General features: G+C 40.6%; 1 protein-coding gene across 2 annotated transcripts in view; it reads left to right on the top strand.

Annotated features, from left to right (window-relative positions):
- Window positions 1-15,081, top strand: part of LCP1 (lymphocyte cytosolic protein 1) — a 101,865-nt gene that overhangs the window by 63,533 nt on the left and 23,251 nt on the right. For both annotated transcript variants that reach the window (XM_056109765.1, XM_056109766.1), the window contains 8 exons: window positions 509-672; window positions 1,140-1,269; window positions 2,977-3,109; window positions 4,974-5,055; window positions 6,517-6,682; window positions 8,315-8,457; window positions 11,860-11,955; window positions 14,098-14,293. In XM_056109765.1, coding sequence (XP_055965740.1) covers window positions 509-672; window positions 1,140-1,269; window positions 2,977-3,109; window positions 4,974-5,055; window positions 6,517-6,682; window positions 8,315-8,457; window positions 11,860-11,955; window positions 14,098-14,293 — 1,110 coding nt within the window. The remainder of the gene's footprint in view (window positions 1-508; window positions 673-1,139; window positions 1,270-2,976; window positions 3,110-4,973; window positions 5,056-6,516; window positions 6,683-8,314; window positions 8,458-11,859; window positions 11,956-14,097; window positions 14,294-15,081) is intronic.

Below are 15,081 nucleotides of genomic sequence, written 5' to 3'. Positions count from 1 at the left end.
TCTCTAAGAATTTTCTCAGAGTCTGTTGACAGAACTTTTATTTTGAGAACTTATTTTGAAACTCTTGGTTGCTGCAAATTATGCTGAAGTCTGGGTTGAAGCCATAGTATAGTGGATGGGGACTTGTCTTGCACAGAGCTGATCCTGGTTCAGTCCCTGGCATCCATAGTGTCCAACATTGCCGCCCCTACCCCCGGAAGCCTACCAGGAGTTATCCCTGAGCTCAGAACCAGGAGTAACCCCTGGGCACCACCAGATGTTACCCCAAATAAATAAACAAAAAATAAAACTCAAATCTCTATGTGACAACAACAGGTCTCTTTGAAGATTCATACTCTGATGCTTGTATGGGGTCATCCTCACATCCTTAACATAATTCCCCGCCCCCCTCCCCATCTCTGGCCCATGTTCTCAGCCACCCTACCACAATCCGCCCCTGCCTTCTCTCACCTTTCTTCCTGCTGTTGCCTGGATTTCCCTGATATCTCAGCTGCCTTTTGCCTTCCAGACACTGATGGTAACGGCTACATCTGCTGCAATGAGTTGAATGACTTGTTCAAGGCTGCTTGCCTGCCTCTGCCTGGATACAGAGTAAGAGAAATTACAGAAAACCTGATGGCAACAGGTGATCTGGACCAGGATGGGAAGATCAGCTTTGATGAGTTTATCAAGGTGAGCATGTTATAATACATAGAGATGCTTTGGAAATTTGGGACTTTACTCCTATTTGGAAAATACCCAGAAATCCATATGACCACTCTAAGCTTCAACATGGCAGGGTCTTTTTCTGGCAACAGATTGGGTTTTTCTTTGATCCGCCTTTAATTTTTTTTTATTTGGGGTACTGTGATTTGCAATACTATTCATGATGGGTTTTCAGGAATGTGACTTTCCAACACCACACCATCCACAGAGAGTCTACTTCCCTCCACATTGTCCCAGGGCCCCTCCCTTCCCCCCTCCCCCAGCCTTCACTCTTGGGAATCCCAGAGCTGCAGACCAGCTCTCAGGTGCTGTTGCCTTTGACTATTTATTATTCCCAAACTATGTTTCTTCATGTCCTTACATGTGAGGGAGATCATTCTGTCCCTCTCCTTCTGACTTTACTCACTCAGCACGATGGGTTTGTATTTTTGCAGGTTTTTCATGGCCTAAAAAGCACCGAGGTCGCCAAGACCTTTCGAAAAGCAATTAATAAGAAAGAAGGGATTTGTGCCATTGGAGGTACCTCTGAGCAATCTAGTGTTGGCACCCAGCACTCATACTCAGGTAGGTTGACCAGGGGCTTGAGGAGTGAGGGAAAGATCGGTGTTGGTATGAGGAAAGGGCAGAGGGAAAGTGCAGAGGGAGCCTGGGAAAAGGACTCATGCCTTCTCCGGTTACATAGTCTAAAGGCAATATTCAAATTTAAATGGCACACTGGGATATTTATTCCTACCAACATATTCTCAACCATTCTGAGTGTCAGTGAGTCAATGCCAGGGATGCAGTAGAAAAGCCATTCTTGTTCTCGGCGGGGTCCTAAACCAAATAAGATCACTTGCATCTTTTAGAAATTATATTTGATGATGCCAAAACTTATTAGTAGATCTTCTGGATGAGTCAAAGATATATTACAGAAGTAAAGGCACTCACCTTGCATTCAGCTGACCCAGTTCAGTTCCCAACACCACCGTTGCTGGGAGGGTCCCTGACACCAATCCAGGAGGAGCTTCCAAGCACCACCTGGTAAGGTCCAAAACTCTCAAAGCAAAACAAAGCAAGAACAAAAATTTGCTATTCAGGCATTTGCCTTTAGATTTCATGATCATCCTTAATGCAGTACTAAATGAGCCAAAGATGGTTTTTTATTGATTTGAAGGAAAGTTATGTATTTCTGTTGATGGCTGCTATCCAAGAGACTGCATGGAAATTTCCGAACAGAACAGGAATCCAACAGTTTCCAAAATTAGTTCTCCAAACAGTGCTTATTCTTCAAGATACATTTGCTCTTAAGTCTATAATTGCTAAGACAAAGTTTAGCTTTTAAATAATTAAATAAAATTTTAAATACAGATATTTTTTCAAAGACAGTAGAAATGTGCATTATGAATCTGTAAGACAGTGATATACTATAGCCCTGTTTTTCAAAATTTCGTGACTCACAATTCATTTGTGGGACACTGTTGTGTGTAATGACATGGTATTTGAGAAACAAGATGTTAGGCTGGAGGATATTTTATTAAAATTTCTAGAACAACATCTGGCCTTTTTACAAATTGGGGAGAATGATTATAACATGGAATTCATAGCAGTTTATTACAATTAGTAAAGAGGCACAACAACAAAACAAGAATTGATCAATATTCCCACATTTTAAGTTTGTTTATTTATTTTTTTTAATGTGTGTGTTGCCAGGGTTTAAACATGTAATGTGTGTGCTCTACCACTGCCTATTCATTCCACATTTCAATTGACAGGACTTTTTTAACCCATATTGGGCTATGTTGATGTTTAAATTATATAAAAATGATTTTATTATATATAATATAATATATTCATAAATATATATTTTTTCCTCTAAAATGATATATTTACATATACTCTTTAAGTCTGCTATATTTTTGTTTGCTTGATTGTTTTGGGGCCACTCAAGGTGATGCTTAGGAACTACTTATGGCTTGGTGCTAAGGGATCAGTCATGGCAGTGTCCAGGAGTTGAACCCAGGACTCATCTCTCATACAAAGCATATACTCAGCCCTTTGACCTATCTTTCTTTTTGTATATTTTATGACTTGGAGTGAACAGAAATTTTGTGCATATTTCCCATGTCAGCTAAGATTTTTAAATGTCAATAAATGTATGATGATTGAATAATGGACTAGCTAACCTTGCATTGTCTCTCCTAGGCTTGAGAATATAAGACCCACGTGTATGATTTTATTTATATCACATTTTCACTTTGCAAATAAATCATTTCAATCATTTATTTGCAGAGGAAGAGAAGTATGCCTTTGTCAACTGGATAAACAAAGCCCTGGAAAATGACCTTGACTGTCAGCACGTCATCCCGATGAATCCAAATACAGATGATCTCTTCAATGCTGTTGGGGATGGCATTGTCCTTTGGTAAATGCCACTTTCTTTTCAGTTTCCAAAGATTTTCCTTAAATTTTCTAGGATATTGACAAGTAATCAGTATCTTAATTGTATTTATGTGGGGCCTTGATGCTGAGCTGAACCTGAAATGCTTCTCTAGACCAGTGTTCCTCAACCTCTTTCCTACCGTGGGCTCTTTCTGACCTTGTTTCCTTATCTTCCCCTCCACCCCAGCCCATCCTGTTAATTGACCCTCTAGTTTTGTGATGTAACCCTTCACTAATTTGATTTTAACCTGTGACCCCCTTTCAAGTATGCTGGGGTCACAGGAAGCCATCTGCCTCCTGGCTGAAAAACTCTGCTCTAAACATACCCTTGGCTGTCCTTAAAAAGCAAAGTTCTCTCAAAATCAAGTCACAATAAGAACGAAAATCCACCATTGCTTAGGTAGAGGAGAGGAAAGCCAGTATGGATATAAGCACAAACAAGCACAAGCTAGAGATGTAGAAAGAGCAAAAGCCATTGTTTTTTGAGTAGATGCCCTTGTGCTTTATCGCTGGTGGCCAATCATGAAAGCAGAGATGCTTGAGATTAGCAGCTTGGTGATTGAAATTTGATCATTGATAACTGAAGCAATTCAAGGAAAGTCTTTAAGTAAATGGACCTTTAAGTGGTGCTCCTAAAATATATAACTCAAATATCTAACTTTTACAGAACACCAGAAAGATGACAGGCATTTTCTCTTCATCAGAAACTTCTAATACAGTTGGTCAATTCAAGGCGATGGCTTTGGCAATGCCTCCGTAGATGTGACTTCAGCAGCTTCTCTGTTGCTGTAAGACACTGTGCTAGTGAGGAGGTTTGAAATACTTTGTCTCAGGATTTGAAAGGATGATTGTGCTGGTACCAATTTGAGCCCTTGCTCTGTGTAGAGCAGTTCTGCTTTAAATATTTTATTTATTCAAGTTCACCATGAGATTTCTATTTTAAAACTTCAGCTGCTTAGAAAATGTATCAGAATCCTGGTCTACAGAATCAACTCCTGAATCCTTAGTTTGGCACCTAACCTCCCCCCAAGACCCTTGGCTTCTTTAATCTTCTTTACCTCCCCAAACCCCAGGTCACTGAGCTAACACTGCATGAATGACTGGAAAGTCATATCTCCCCCCTACAAACCTGGTTATAATGATAGCTTTTACATATATATATATATATATATATATATCATGTTTATATGTCTATATATATATATCATGTATAGAGTTTGGCTGTGTGTCTAGTAGGAATATAAACATTATGTACTCTCAAATATGCATAGCTTATCTATATGCTAGACTAGGACCACTTTCATGAACTAAGAAATAAAGTACAGTAAAAAAAAGTTGCTTTGGTCATGTACCAAGAGTTTCCTAATATGATAAAGGAATAAGGATAGTTTTACAACTGCTTAGGTAAATAAGTAAAGTACAATCTTTATTTTCTGCCTCAATATACTAGTCATGAGGTGAGTAGTATGACTTCAGGAATATGAACCTTTCCCATGGACTGTTGAAATAGAGTCAGAATGTACAACCGATTTCATAATTAGAATCAGGTGGCACAGGCTATGTCACCATCTTGCTTGCTTGTCTGGTACAAAACAAAACTTATGACACAAAACAAAATGTTTAATTTTGCGGTGTGTTTTGTGCTATGACTCAGTACTCAGGGGCTACTCTTGGTTTGGTGCTTGGGGACAGCTCCTGGAAGTGCTCCAGGAATCATACAGGGTTGGGGATCAAGTATGTTCTCCAGCCTTTTAACCTATTTTCCTGGACTCTCGAATTTAATTTGTGTCATTGGGTTCTGGTATTCAGAAGTCCCATGATCTCTCATTTAACTGTTTCTCTTCCAGTAAAATGATCAACCTATCAGTGCCAGACACAATTGATGAGAGAACGATCAACAAGAAGAAACTCACCCCATTCACCATACAGGTTTGTCTCCTTTCTATTACCTCACTGTACTCTGAATAGGTGAGCATGTGGGTACTGAGTCAGTTGTTTCTAGTTTCTATAAACAGCATTTGTCAGGTGCTCAAACATCTCTCCCTTACCCCCCTCCCCCACACACACCCACTAGGTGGTGATTTGTTGTCATTAACAGAGATAGAGGGACTCTCTGGGTTTTAATGAATTAGAGTGGGTGGAGCAGGGGAGAAGAGATGGTTGGTTGATATTAGTAGGTGGGTCACTTATGTTTTCACTTACACTGTGGCCACTTCTGAATACAATTCATCTTAGTCAAAGTTTAAATGCAAGCGTCCTTTAGTAACACACACTTGACCTAATGCCAAGTATGTACCATGCTAGCTGAGAAGATAAGCAAACCTTTCTAAGAAGTGAGGAGGTGTAAACAGGAAGCTCAGGGAGCCTTCATAGCATGTTGGCCTGTTGGCCACAGCCTGGATGTAATAAGTAGAGCTTGCTTTACTTCCATCAGTTTGTGGGTAAAGTGGACAGTAAACTCCAGTAAGTAAGCTGTAGTTTTATGTGATGTTTCAGTATCTTACTGTGGCTGTCGTTCTCTTCTCCACAACTGTGCCTCACTTCTTCAGTCATGACAGTAGAATATGACATCCTATTTATATTTAACCTTAAGTGCTTTTAACAGGGAGAATGGTGACCAAAGAGACTGCAGCCATGTAATGTATAGAGATATATTCAAAGTTAAATCTACTCATGACATTTGATTTCAGTAAATGCACTTTTCTTCTGATAGTTTCCTTCCCATCACTGGTGGTCTGTGTTTTGTTGTTTCCAATTTGTCATTTAAAACAAACAACAAAAACTTCTCTGCCTCTACTACTCTGATATTTTCTTCATGGACCCAAGAAAAGTATAGCGATTCTAGACTGAAAATTGTATTGACTCTATTCCAAGTATATAATAGTTACGAATCTTCTTGTTGGTTGAATGGAAGAGCATATAAATCTCTATGTGTGGGTTTATGTATGTGACTTTATACTTAAATTCCCTAGCTAGTCTGGATATTCAATGAATTGTCCTAGTAAAAACTCTGCTATCCTTTCCAGCAATTTGGGTTGTATTTTTGCCATTTCCTTAAAATAGCCATTCTGAAGGTCAAAAGCTATTTTGTTACTCTCTTTTATGATATTGAGTCACATAAGCAGTTCTGTAACTAATAGTAGCCAGTGACAAGACACTGACTGCTCTCAAAGGTGCCCCCAGTGTTTCTGGCTGATGCAAAAGCTTAGGTATAGACCTTCCCACAGAAAAGATGGAAAATTATAGCTCCCATTAGCTTCAATCCTGACCATCATGGATATTCCACTCAGGGTTCTATTTTGACTGCCTAGGCCCTCTTGAAGCCCAGTGTCTGGATTACTGGACTTCCTTCTCTTCTAATGACTTTTGTTCATACTTTTACTCCCTCAGGAAAATCTGAACCTGGCTCTGAACTCTGCCTCAGCTATCGGATGCCACGTGGTTAACATCGGGGCTGAAGACTTAAAAGAAGGCAAACCTTACCTGGTGCTGGGGCTTCTGTGGCAAGTCATCAAGATTGGACTGTTTGCTGACATTGAACTCAGCAGAAATGAAGGTAAGAGCTGACTCCCAAATGGTGATGGTAAGGCCTTTTATTAATACTCATCACGGGGTGGGGGTGGGGGGGCTGTAGCAGGAAAATGTCAACTCATAACCCCTCACTTTTTAAAAACTATGCAGGGTCTTTGTAATGCGGGTACTTTGAATCCATTGTATTAATGTAACAGATCCTATCTGCACTGACCAGATGTTTCAGAAGACAGCAAAAGCTCTTTAAGACCACAGATGAACAATAATGCTTGCTTAGGAGTGTAGCTGTCTGGCACTCTAACCTCAAGTGTTTTTCCACCGTCAATCTGCCTTTAGAGGCTTTGTAGCCAATTAGACTCTCTGTGTGCCGGGTTCCAATCCAAGAACCTCACAGGAGCACTGAGCCTTGCCCATGGCCTGCAGTTTGACTATTTCAGACTTGCATTATATTAAGTGACTCACATTTTTGTTCTGCCGTGGTTGCACCAAGTTAGGAGAAACTGAGTGTCTTTTTATAAAGGCCATAGAAAAATGTTTGGATTCCAAGGTCTCAGTTATGTAGCTGCAAGTCTTTATGTACTCTCAGCGTCCCTGCTGCATTTAAATTGCAGCTGACCCTTTAGACAGAAATGTTTGATTTTGATAAAAAGCACAATATAACTCTTTAGTTTTCAGGTGCAGACTGTGCCAATACAAATTCTGCAGTAAAATTCTAATTTGTATATGCAATAGAGAGCTAGATGTATATAGAGATATGTAATGTGTGTGTATCCAAATCACAATTTTTTAAAATTTAATATTTTTAAATTTTGGTTTCTGGGCCACACCCAGCAATGTTCCAACTAACCAAGGGGTTACTCTTGGTTCTATCATTCCTGACACTACTCAGGGAACCATAAGTAATGCTGGGGATTGAATCAGGGTGAGTTACATACGAGGCAAGCATCTTATCTCTCTGTATCACTGGACCCCATTACCATTGTTAAACTAATATATTAAACAAAATGTTAAAAAGAAGAGGAAAGCAAATTGAGAAACTTAGAACTCACAGGAAGGAATATTGATTCGCAAATAATGACCCTAGCTAAATTTAAACCTTCCAGTAGAGCAAAAAGTATTTATTCACCCGAGGAAACAGAGAAAAGAGTTGATTACATTTTTTGAGCTGCTATAATTATGCAGACAAGCATTTGAAATATAAGACTCCTATGGGAATAGACAAAAAGACATTGTCATTATTACAATTGATCTCTTAAAAGGGAAAATGTTGCCATATCATGAAAGCATGGCCTGGAGCACTCAGCATTCTGAGCCAATAGCCTTGGCTCTTTCTGTGGTTCTACCATGGTTTTTTTTATTCAGGCATAATTTTAAGATATGCTGGTGCCTTGTCTTCCCCACTAAAATATGGCGTTAATAAATAAGTTCATGAATGTAGTACAACTCTTTTAGGGGATATATATTAAGGTCTTCCTACCATGGGGAAGTCCTGCCCCAGAGAAATAATTCAATTCCTTTGGCTTCCAGCAGAGGTCAGTGCAATTCCTAAAGAACCTTCCCTCATCCTCCCACCCCCAACCCACCCTGCCCCATCACCTACCCCAATACCTCTGAATTCCTGCATTTATTTTTCTTTGTTGTGTCTGTGCTTCCTCAGCTCTGATTGCTCTTTTGAGAGAAGGAGAGAACTTGGAGGATTTGATGAAACTCTCGCCAGAGGACCTCCTACTGAGATGGGCTAATTACCACCTGGAAATCGCTGGGTGTAACAAACTCACTAACTTCAGTAGCGACATTAAGGTAGGAGGAATCAGCAGCAGTGAAGGGAATTGGGGTATTTTGAAAGGAAATACAGAGAATCTGGGCCCCATATCTTCAGAAGCACTGGGGCAAGTGAGAGCACAGAGGCCCGGTGTCCTAGTCATCCTCTGACCCCTGTGCAGCTCTGCACTGGGCCACACACACACCCGCCAAAGTTCAGCAGCTGTCAGCTTCAAAGGTTGATGGGAAGAACTTCCGTATTCAGGAATAAAACGGTAGAAGCAGGTGAGAGAGGAGGGAGAAGAGCTGCCCTGCTTTTAAATAAAGAGAGAACATGTACGGCTGCTTGTGTTTCATCTTTCATCAGCGTGAACATCAGGCAGTTTCTTTTTTTAAAATTTAAACCACAGAGCTGGAGAGATAGGACAGAGAATAAAGTGCTTCCCTTGCATGCGGCTTACCCCAATTCCACCCCCATCACCTCATATGATCTTCTGAGTACTGCGGAAGTGATCCCTGAGCACAGAGACCCGAGTAAGCCCTTAGAACAGCCAGATCCCACCCACCCCCAAATAATTAAAATTAAAAAGTAAATGAGGGGACTGGAGCAATAGAACAGTGGGTAGGACGTTTGCCTTGCTATGCAGACAACTCAGGTTCGATTCCCAGCATCCCATATGGTCCCCTGAGCACCGCCAGGGGTGATTCCTGAGTGCAGAGCCGGGAGTAACCCCTGTGCATCACCAAAAAGCAAAATAAATAAATAAATAAAAAGTAAATGAGGAATATTCTTCCTTTTCTAATAAGTAGCAAGCTGGATCCCAAATGCATGCCACACTATTCTCACTGCTGTTTACGTATTTTGGCTCATTTTACCCTCATAACAAACCTATGAAACAAGAATGATTATTTCTTCACTTCACAGATATAAAAAAAAACTGAGAGAATTTTTTTTATTATTGAAACACCATGAGGTACAGTTACAGACTTACAAATTTTTGTGCTTGGGTTTCGGTTATAAAACGATCCAGTACCCATCCCTCCACCAGTGCCCATTTTCCACCACCACGGGTCTCAGTATCCCTCCCACCCCCCACCCCCCTCATCCCCTCCTGCCTCTGTGGCAGGGCATTCCCTTTTGTTCTCAAAACTGAGAGAATTTTAATAAACTTGTTCAAGTTCACATAGTCGGGCAATGGAATCAGGGTTCGAATTCAACAGACAGTCTCCGTGCTATGTGTACTTCACTCCCGTGTTCATACTGCCTCTCTAAAACAACTTGTTTAATTTGTTGAAAATTCAGAGTGGTTTTAAAAAATTTTTTTCTGGAAACCCTCTGCGATGAGAATTTACCCAGAGCCCAGGGAAGATGACATCTATCTTACAACATATGTCCAGAGGGCTTCCAGGTCTCTGAAAAGCTACAAAGTGAAAGAAATAGCTGTTGACATTGACGATGGATAGCCAAGAAAGAAAATTCCTCAGGTGCAAGGAAGAATGTTGGAGAGCAGTTCCTAATAGTAAATGGTGTGATACGCTTGGGTGCAGCTCGAGAAAAACTTTTCAGTCCCTGCTTGCTCAAAAATTCAAGACATTTTCTCCAAAGAGAAAGAGTCACCAAGAGTTGGCCCAGGCTTCTAACTCTAGTGTGACAGCTTCCTCTTGCTTTGCACTCAGAGGCTTTCAGAGCTTGGTCAGCAGGGGCTGACCAGTGAGTATGAACCTCATAGGTTGAAAGTGCACCCCAACTACCCCCAACACCCCTGCCACACAAACAGCACCGTGTCTTGAGCTGGTAAAACCCAATTCCTTGTGCTAACCACATGCCTTTCTTTGATTCAAGCATTCTTCTAACACCACCAACCCAAACGGAATCTAACAGAATCTGAACAACCTATTAACAACATAAGTTCTATAGTTGTTTCAGCCATGTTTTTCACACATTACAGTCCATATGGGGCTCCTTGAACTTAGCCATAAAATTATCTTACTTCCCCAAATTTCACAACTGTTCTGGAGGATAATAACCATTCGGCCAGGCCAGTGCATCGGTCCACACTGAGAACTCCAGGTTGATGGGTGAGCACTGATTGTGGCTGTTTTCAGAGGGTAGCTACCTCCCAGCTGAGGTCAGGGCTATACCCTGTGAGACTGAGCATCCAGTAATTGGGGAACAGTGGAGTGAGGGGTGTCCTGGCATCGCAGATCGTCAGTGGAGAAGGGAGCCCAACCACACTGAGGGGATATCTCTAGATAGAATGGTGACCCTCAGCTGAAAAGATGAAGGGCCAAGATTTTATTGCTGCATAACACCACCAGCTTGGAACTTCCACTGACTCCAAAATAACTATAGAGAAAAGACTGAGGAGGAAAACATAAAAAGAAAAGCTGTGTAAATCCTTTCATGGAGCTTCTGGGGACTGGTTATCTCTTGTTCTCATCTTTCTAATGTCCCATGTGACAAGTGTACGTCTGCCCCTCTAACTGCAAAAAACAACACCTTGCCTGAGTTTGCAATCTGTAGAAGATAAATTAAGATGCCTCTAAATTGCTAAAATTAATTACATTAAATTCTTTAATGAATGAAAGGTAAAGGTAAAGGCCCTCCCGTTGTTCATCGATTTGCTCAAGCGGGCCCAGTAACGTCTCCATTGGAGACTTTGTTGTTACTGTGTTTGGCATATCGAATACGTCACGGGAAGCTTGCCAGGCTCTGCCGTGCGGGCGAGATACTCTCGGTAGCTTGCTGGGCTCTCCGAGAGAGGTGGAGGAATCGAACTCGGGTCAGCCATGTTGGCTGGTAGAATTCCTTTTTGTCAGGAGGTATATTTCTGAAGTTGGAGAATTAAACATATCCAATATTCTCCTTTAACAGAACCCTTTTCTGTCTTTAGATAAACATTAATCATTTTGTCATCTATTGCCCATCCTTTTTTCAGAGGCTGATTTTTAGTGCACTCACTTCTTGTCTTTAAAATCTTTTTTTTTGCAGATTATCTGTCCAGTTGTATTTGTTGACTTTGCTTTAAACGTCTGCTTCCTTTTTCTGTTTTCTTTTTCAACATAGTGTAGCTGATTGACTTCTAGAACAATATAAAGGTGTATTTGTTTTTCCTGTATATGGTTCAATATACACAATACACACAAATTATTTTCCCCAAAGGTCAACAGAATAGCATTTGGTTCTTTGAGTTTCCTTTGATATATGACCCATTCTTTAAATTGTTAAACATTTTTTTCTAATAGAAAGACAAATGTACTAGATAAAAAGGCAAATGAAAAAATTTAAAGTAGGGGATGTTTCTAGCTTTGTTAATTAAGTTGCACTCGTGAGTGATAGTCAAATAGGAAATAAAATCTGTTTGCTTTTGAGAAATTAGTGTCATGCTCAGTATGTAATTAGGCATGCCGTTCTAATTGCAATTTCGTTATTTCCCCCAGGACTCGAAGGCTTATTACCACCTGCTTGAGCAGGTGGCTCCAAAAGGTGATGAAGAAGGCATTCCTGCCGTTGTCATTGACATGTCAGGACTGAGGGTAAGGTGTTGCCTGAGCTGTTTTGTAAGAATGCAATCGCCCTTCCCTTTCCCAATCACCCCCCAACTCTGAGAGTTCTCTTTCAATCCTTAGTAGTTTCCGGTGATAATTGTGGGAAAATGAATCTGACAATAAGCTCTAAGGTACTCTTAGGTACTTCTGTGTATCATTTAATAGACTCTGCACCACCCAAAGCTATTATTGCTTCTTTTATTTTTTTTCTGTAGGTGCCTAGTTGTTATTTCTGAAAGTACAAATGACATTTACATAAATAAATTGTGACCTTAATGATTTAAAAAATATATCGCATGATACGGGCTGGCGCGATAGCACAGTGGGTAGGGTATTTGCATTGCACGTGACTGACCCGGGTTCATCCCTCCATCCCCCTTAGAGAGTATCCCTCCCGCACGGCAGAGCCTGGCAAGCTCCCCATGACATATTCAATATGCCAGAAACAGTAACAACAAGTCTCACGATGGAGACATTACTGGTGCCCGCTCAAGCAAATCGATGAACAAAGGGAGGACAGTGCTACAGTGCTATCGTATGATATTGGAGGTTATTTATTCCAAGGATAGACCCAAAATTCACCAGTGACAATGCTTCATCATTGACTGTGATACAGGGAAAGACAGGAAAGGCTCTGGGAATTCTTTAGAAGATCTGATTTGAAGGCCCCTGAGAGTTGCGGGCACAGCATTTGAGCATAAAAGCTTGTCTTTACAGCACTGTTCCATAAAGCCTGAGAAGTCGCCTAGCCCATTTTTGTGCCTTATTTAATTTTCTTAATGGTAAATGAGAGGTCAAGCTCTTATTAGATGTATGATAATGTTTCCTAGTACATTAAGAAATACTTTCAGGGGGCTGGAGCGATAGCACAGTGGGTAGGGCATTTGCCTTGCACACGGCCGACCCGGGTTCGATTCCCAGCACCCCATCTGCTCCCCTGAGCACTGCCAGGAGTAATTCCTGAGTGCAGAGTCAGGAGTTAGCCCCTGTGCTTCACCAGGTGTGACCCCCCCAAAAAAAAGAAAAAAAAGAAAGAAAAAAGAAATACTTTCAGGGGCAAGAGTGATAGTACAGTGAATATGGCATTTGCCTTGCATGCCGTTGACATTGAGTTGAGTTTGCTCACTGGCACCCCATATGGTCCCCCAAACACCAACAAGAATAATTCCTGAGTGCAGAGCCAGTAATAAACCCAGGGAACCACCAGGTGTGGTCCAAAAACAAACAAAAAATATAATTTCAGTCGAAGTTTCTCTCTTCTGGAAGTTAGAGACCTCAGAGACTGCTGGGTCTTTTGTTTTTGTTTTTAGCCACACCTATGGGGCTACTCCTGTCTCTGTGCTCAGTAATCAATACCAGTAGTACACAGGAGTCATGTGGGGCCAGGAATCAAACCGAGCCCCCCACATGCAAAACATGTATTCATTCCACTGACCTATCCCTCCACCTTAAGAATTTTCAGGACTCTTAAGAATTTTCAGGACAGTGAAGCCTATTTTAACAAAATTTTGGCCTTCTTATAAGAATCTGCTTACAAATCTCTGGGGAGTTTCTAAAACTATTTTCATGCACTCTAAAATGTTAAGTGAGTGGCTCTCAGCCTAAAGTCTACAAAAGCCAAATTGATATTATTCTGCATTTGCCAATAGATCATTTACCCGATCATAATCATTTTGTTTGAGTTGCAAGTATACCAAAAGGGGAAAGGTTTGCAGGAAACACTAGTTTGCAGGAAATAAAAGTACAATTTATGACTTAACAAATAAACATGCTTAGCAGACAAAAGTCTCACGAGGTCTGTGCTAAAAAATAGTTTTGAAAAGTCGACTTCATTGCTGAAGCAATTAAGATCAACTTAAATGGTAAGATTGCAGAATGTCCTGCCGGCCAGCAGCCATTCAACCTCAGCAGTGCTTTATGGAGAGGAGGGGACTGTCTTGTCTCTCCTCGGAGGTTCCTTTTAACTTGCCACCACCTGATTTGGGCTCAGTAGTAACCAAGTACTAATATGCTATGAGTAAGTCTGTATCTGAAAGTTTCCTTAAGATCCCGTGTCTTCTTCCTGTGGCACCTGCCTCCTTTGTACTGCAAGACTGTGCCCCAGCCTCTGGAAATCCTTTTTCATTGCAGGAGAAGGATGACATCCAGAGGGCAGAATGCATGCTGCAGCAGGCGGAGAGGCTGGGCTGCCGGCAGTTTGTCACAGCCACAGATGTTGTTCGAGGAAACCCCAAGTTGAACTTGGCTTTCATTGCCAACCTCTTTAACAAATATCCTGCCCTGCATAAACCAGAGAACCAGGACATCGACTGGGGAGCTCTTGAAGGTGCTGGAAATCAGTTGCTTGAAGTCTGGGGTCACATTTACCATTCTATTTCAAGGGCAGATTAGAATCACCTCCTAAGCAAAACCCTTTACACAATTGGAGAAAGATTTGCAAACAGGTCATCAATTCTCTAGAACACAACCAGAGAATAAGTAGATTAATCAAGTCAATTACCGCCCAACAGAAATAATCAAATACCATGATATCACATCCATTATACATAGACTTCATCCATTATCAGAATTAAATGTTTTAGAGAAGACAGTGCATTTAATTATTGAGTGAAATAAATCCTGGGTTACAAAAACCTAATTTATGTACTTAATGGACTGAGTGTTAATTCCACCACTCAACATTTTGAAATTATATTTAACTTATGCTAGGTGTGTACTGAATTTTTTGCTTTTGTCTTTCCTTTGATTTAAATTTTGGGGGCACATAGTCATATTTGAGGCAGAATCTCTAGAAATTATATTTTGAAGATTTATGCCCTAAGTTTGAACAGAAAGCGTATATCTGTAGTTCATTTCTAACTAGAAACAGAGATGTTTTCTATGTCCCCATCATTAATTGGTTCAATATTGAAAATAAAATCGAAGCAAAACTAATTTTAAATGAATACCACCTAAGCAATGTCATCAAGATTTAGAATATTGGTTTTTTTTTTCTGCACAGCTTTATTCTCACTAGAAATGCAGAATCAATTCGTGTTCCAGTGCATTAGTATCATTTGATAAATCATGGTCAGGGATATGTGCATTTCATTGGCTACCAAATATATTTATCAA

Source organism: Sorex fumeus, unplaced genomic scaffold, assembly GCF_029834395.1.
Source record: "Sorex fumeus unplaced genomic scaffold, SorFum_2.1 ptg000008l, whole genome shotgun sequence".
Lineage (NCBI taxonomy): Eukaryota > Metazoa > Chordata > Mammalia > Eulipotyphla > Soricidae > Sorex > Sorex fumeus.
Note: the sequence above shows the minus strand (reverse complement) of the source record. Positions and strands in the feature narration are given on the sequence as shown.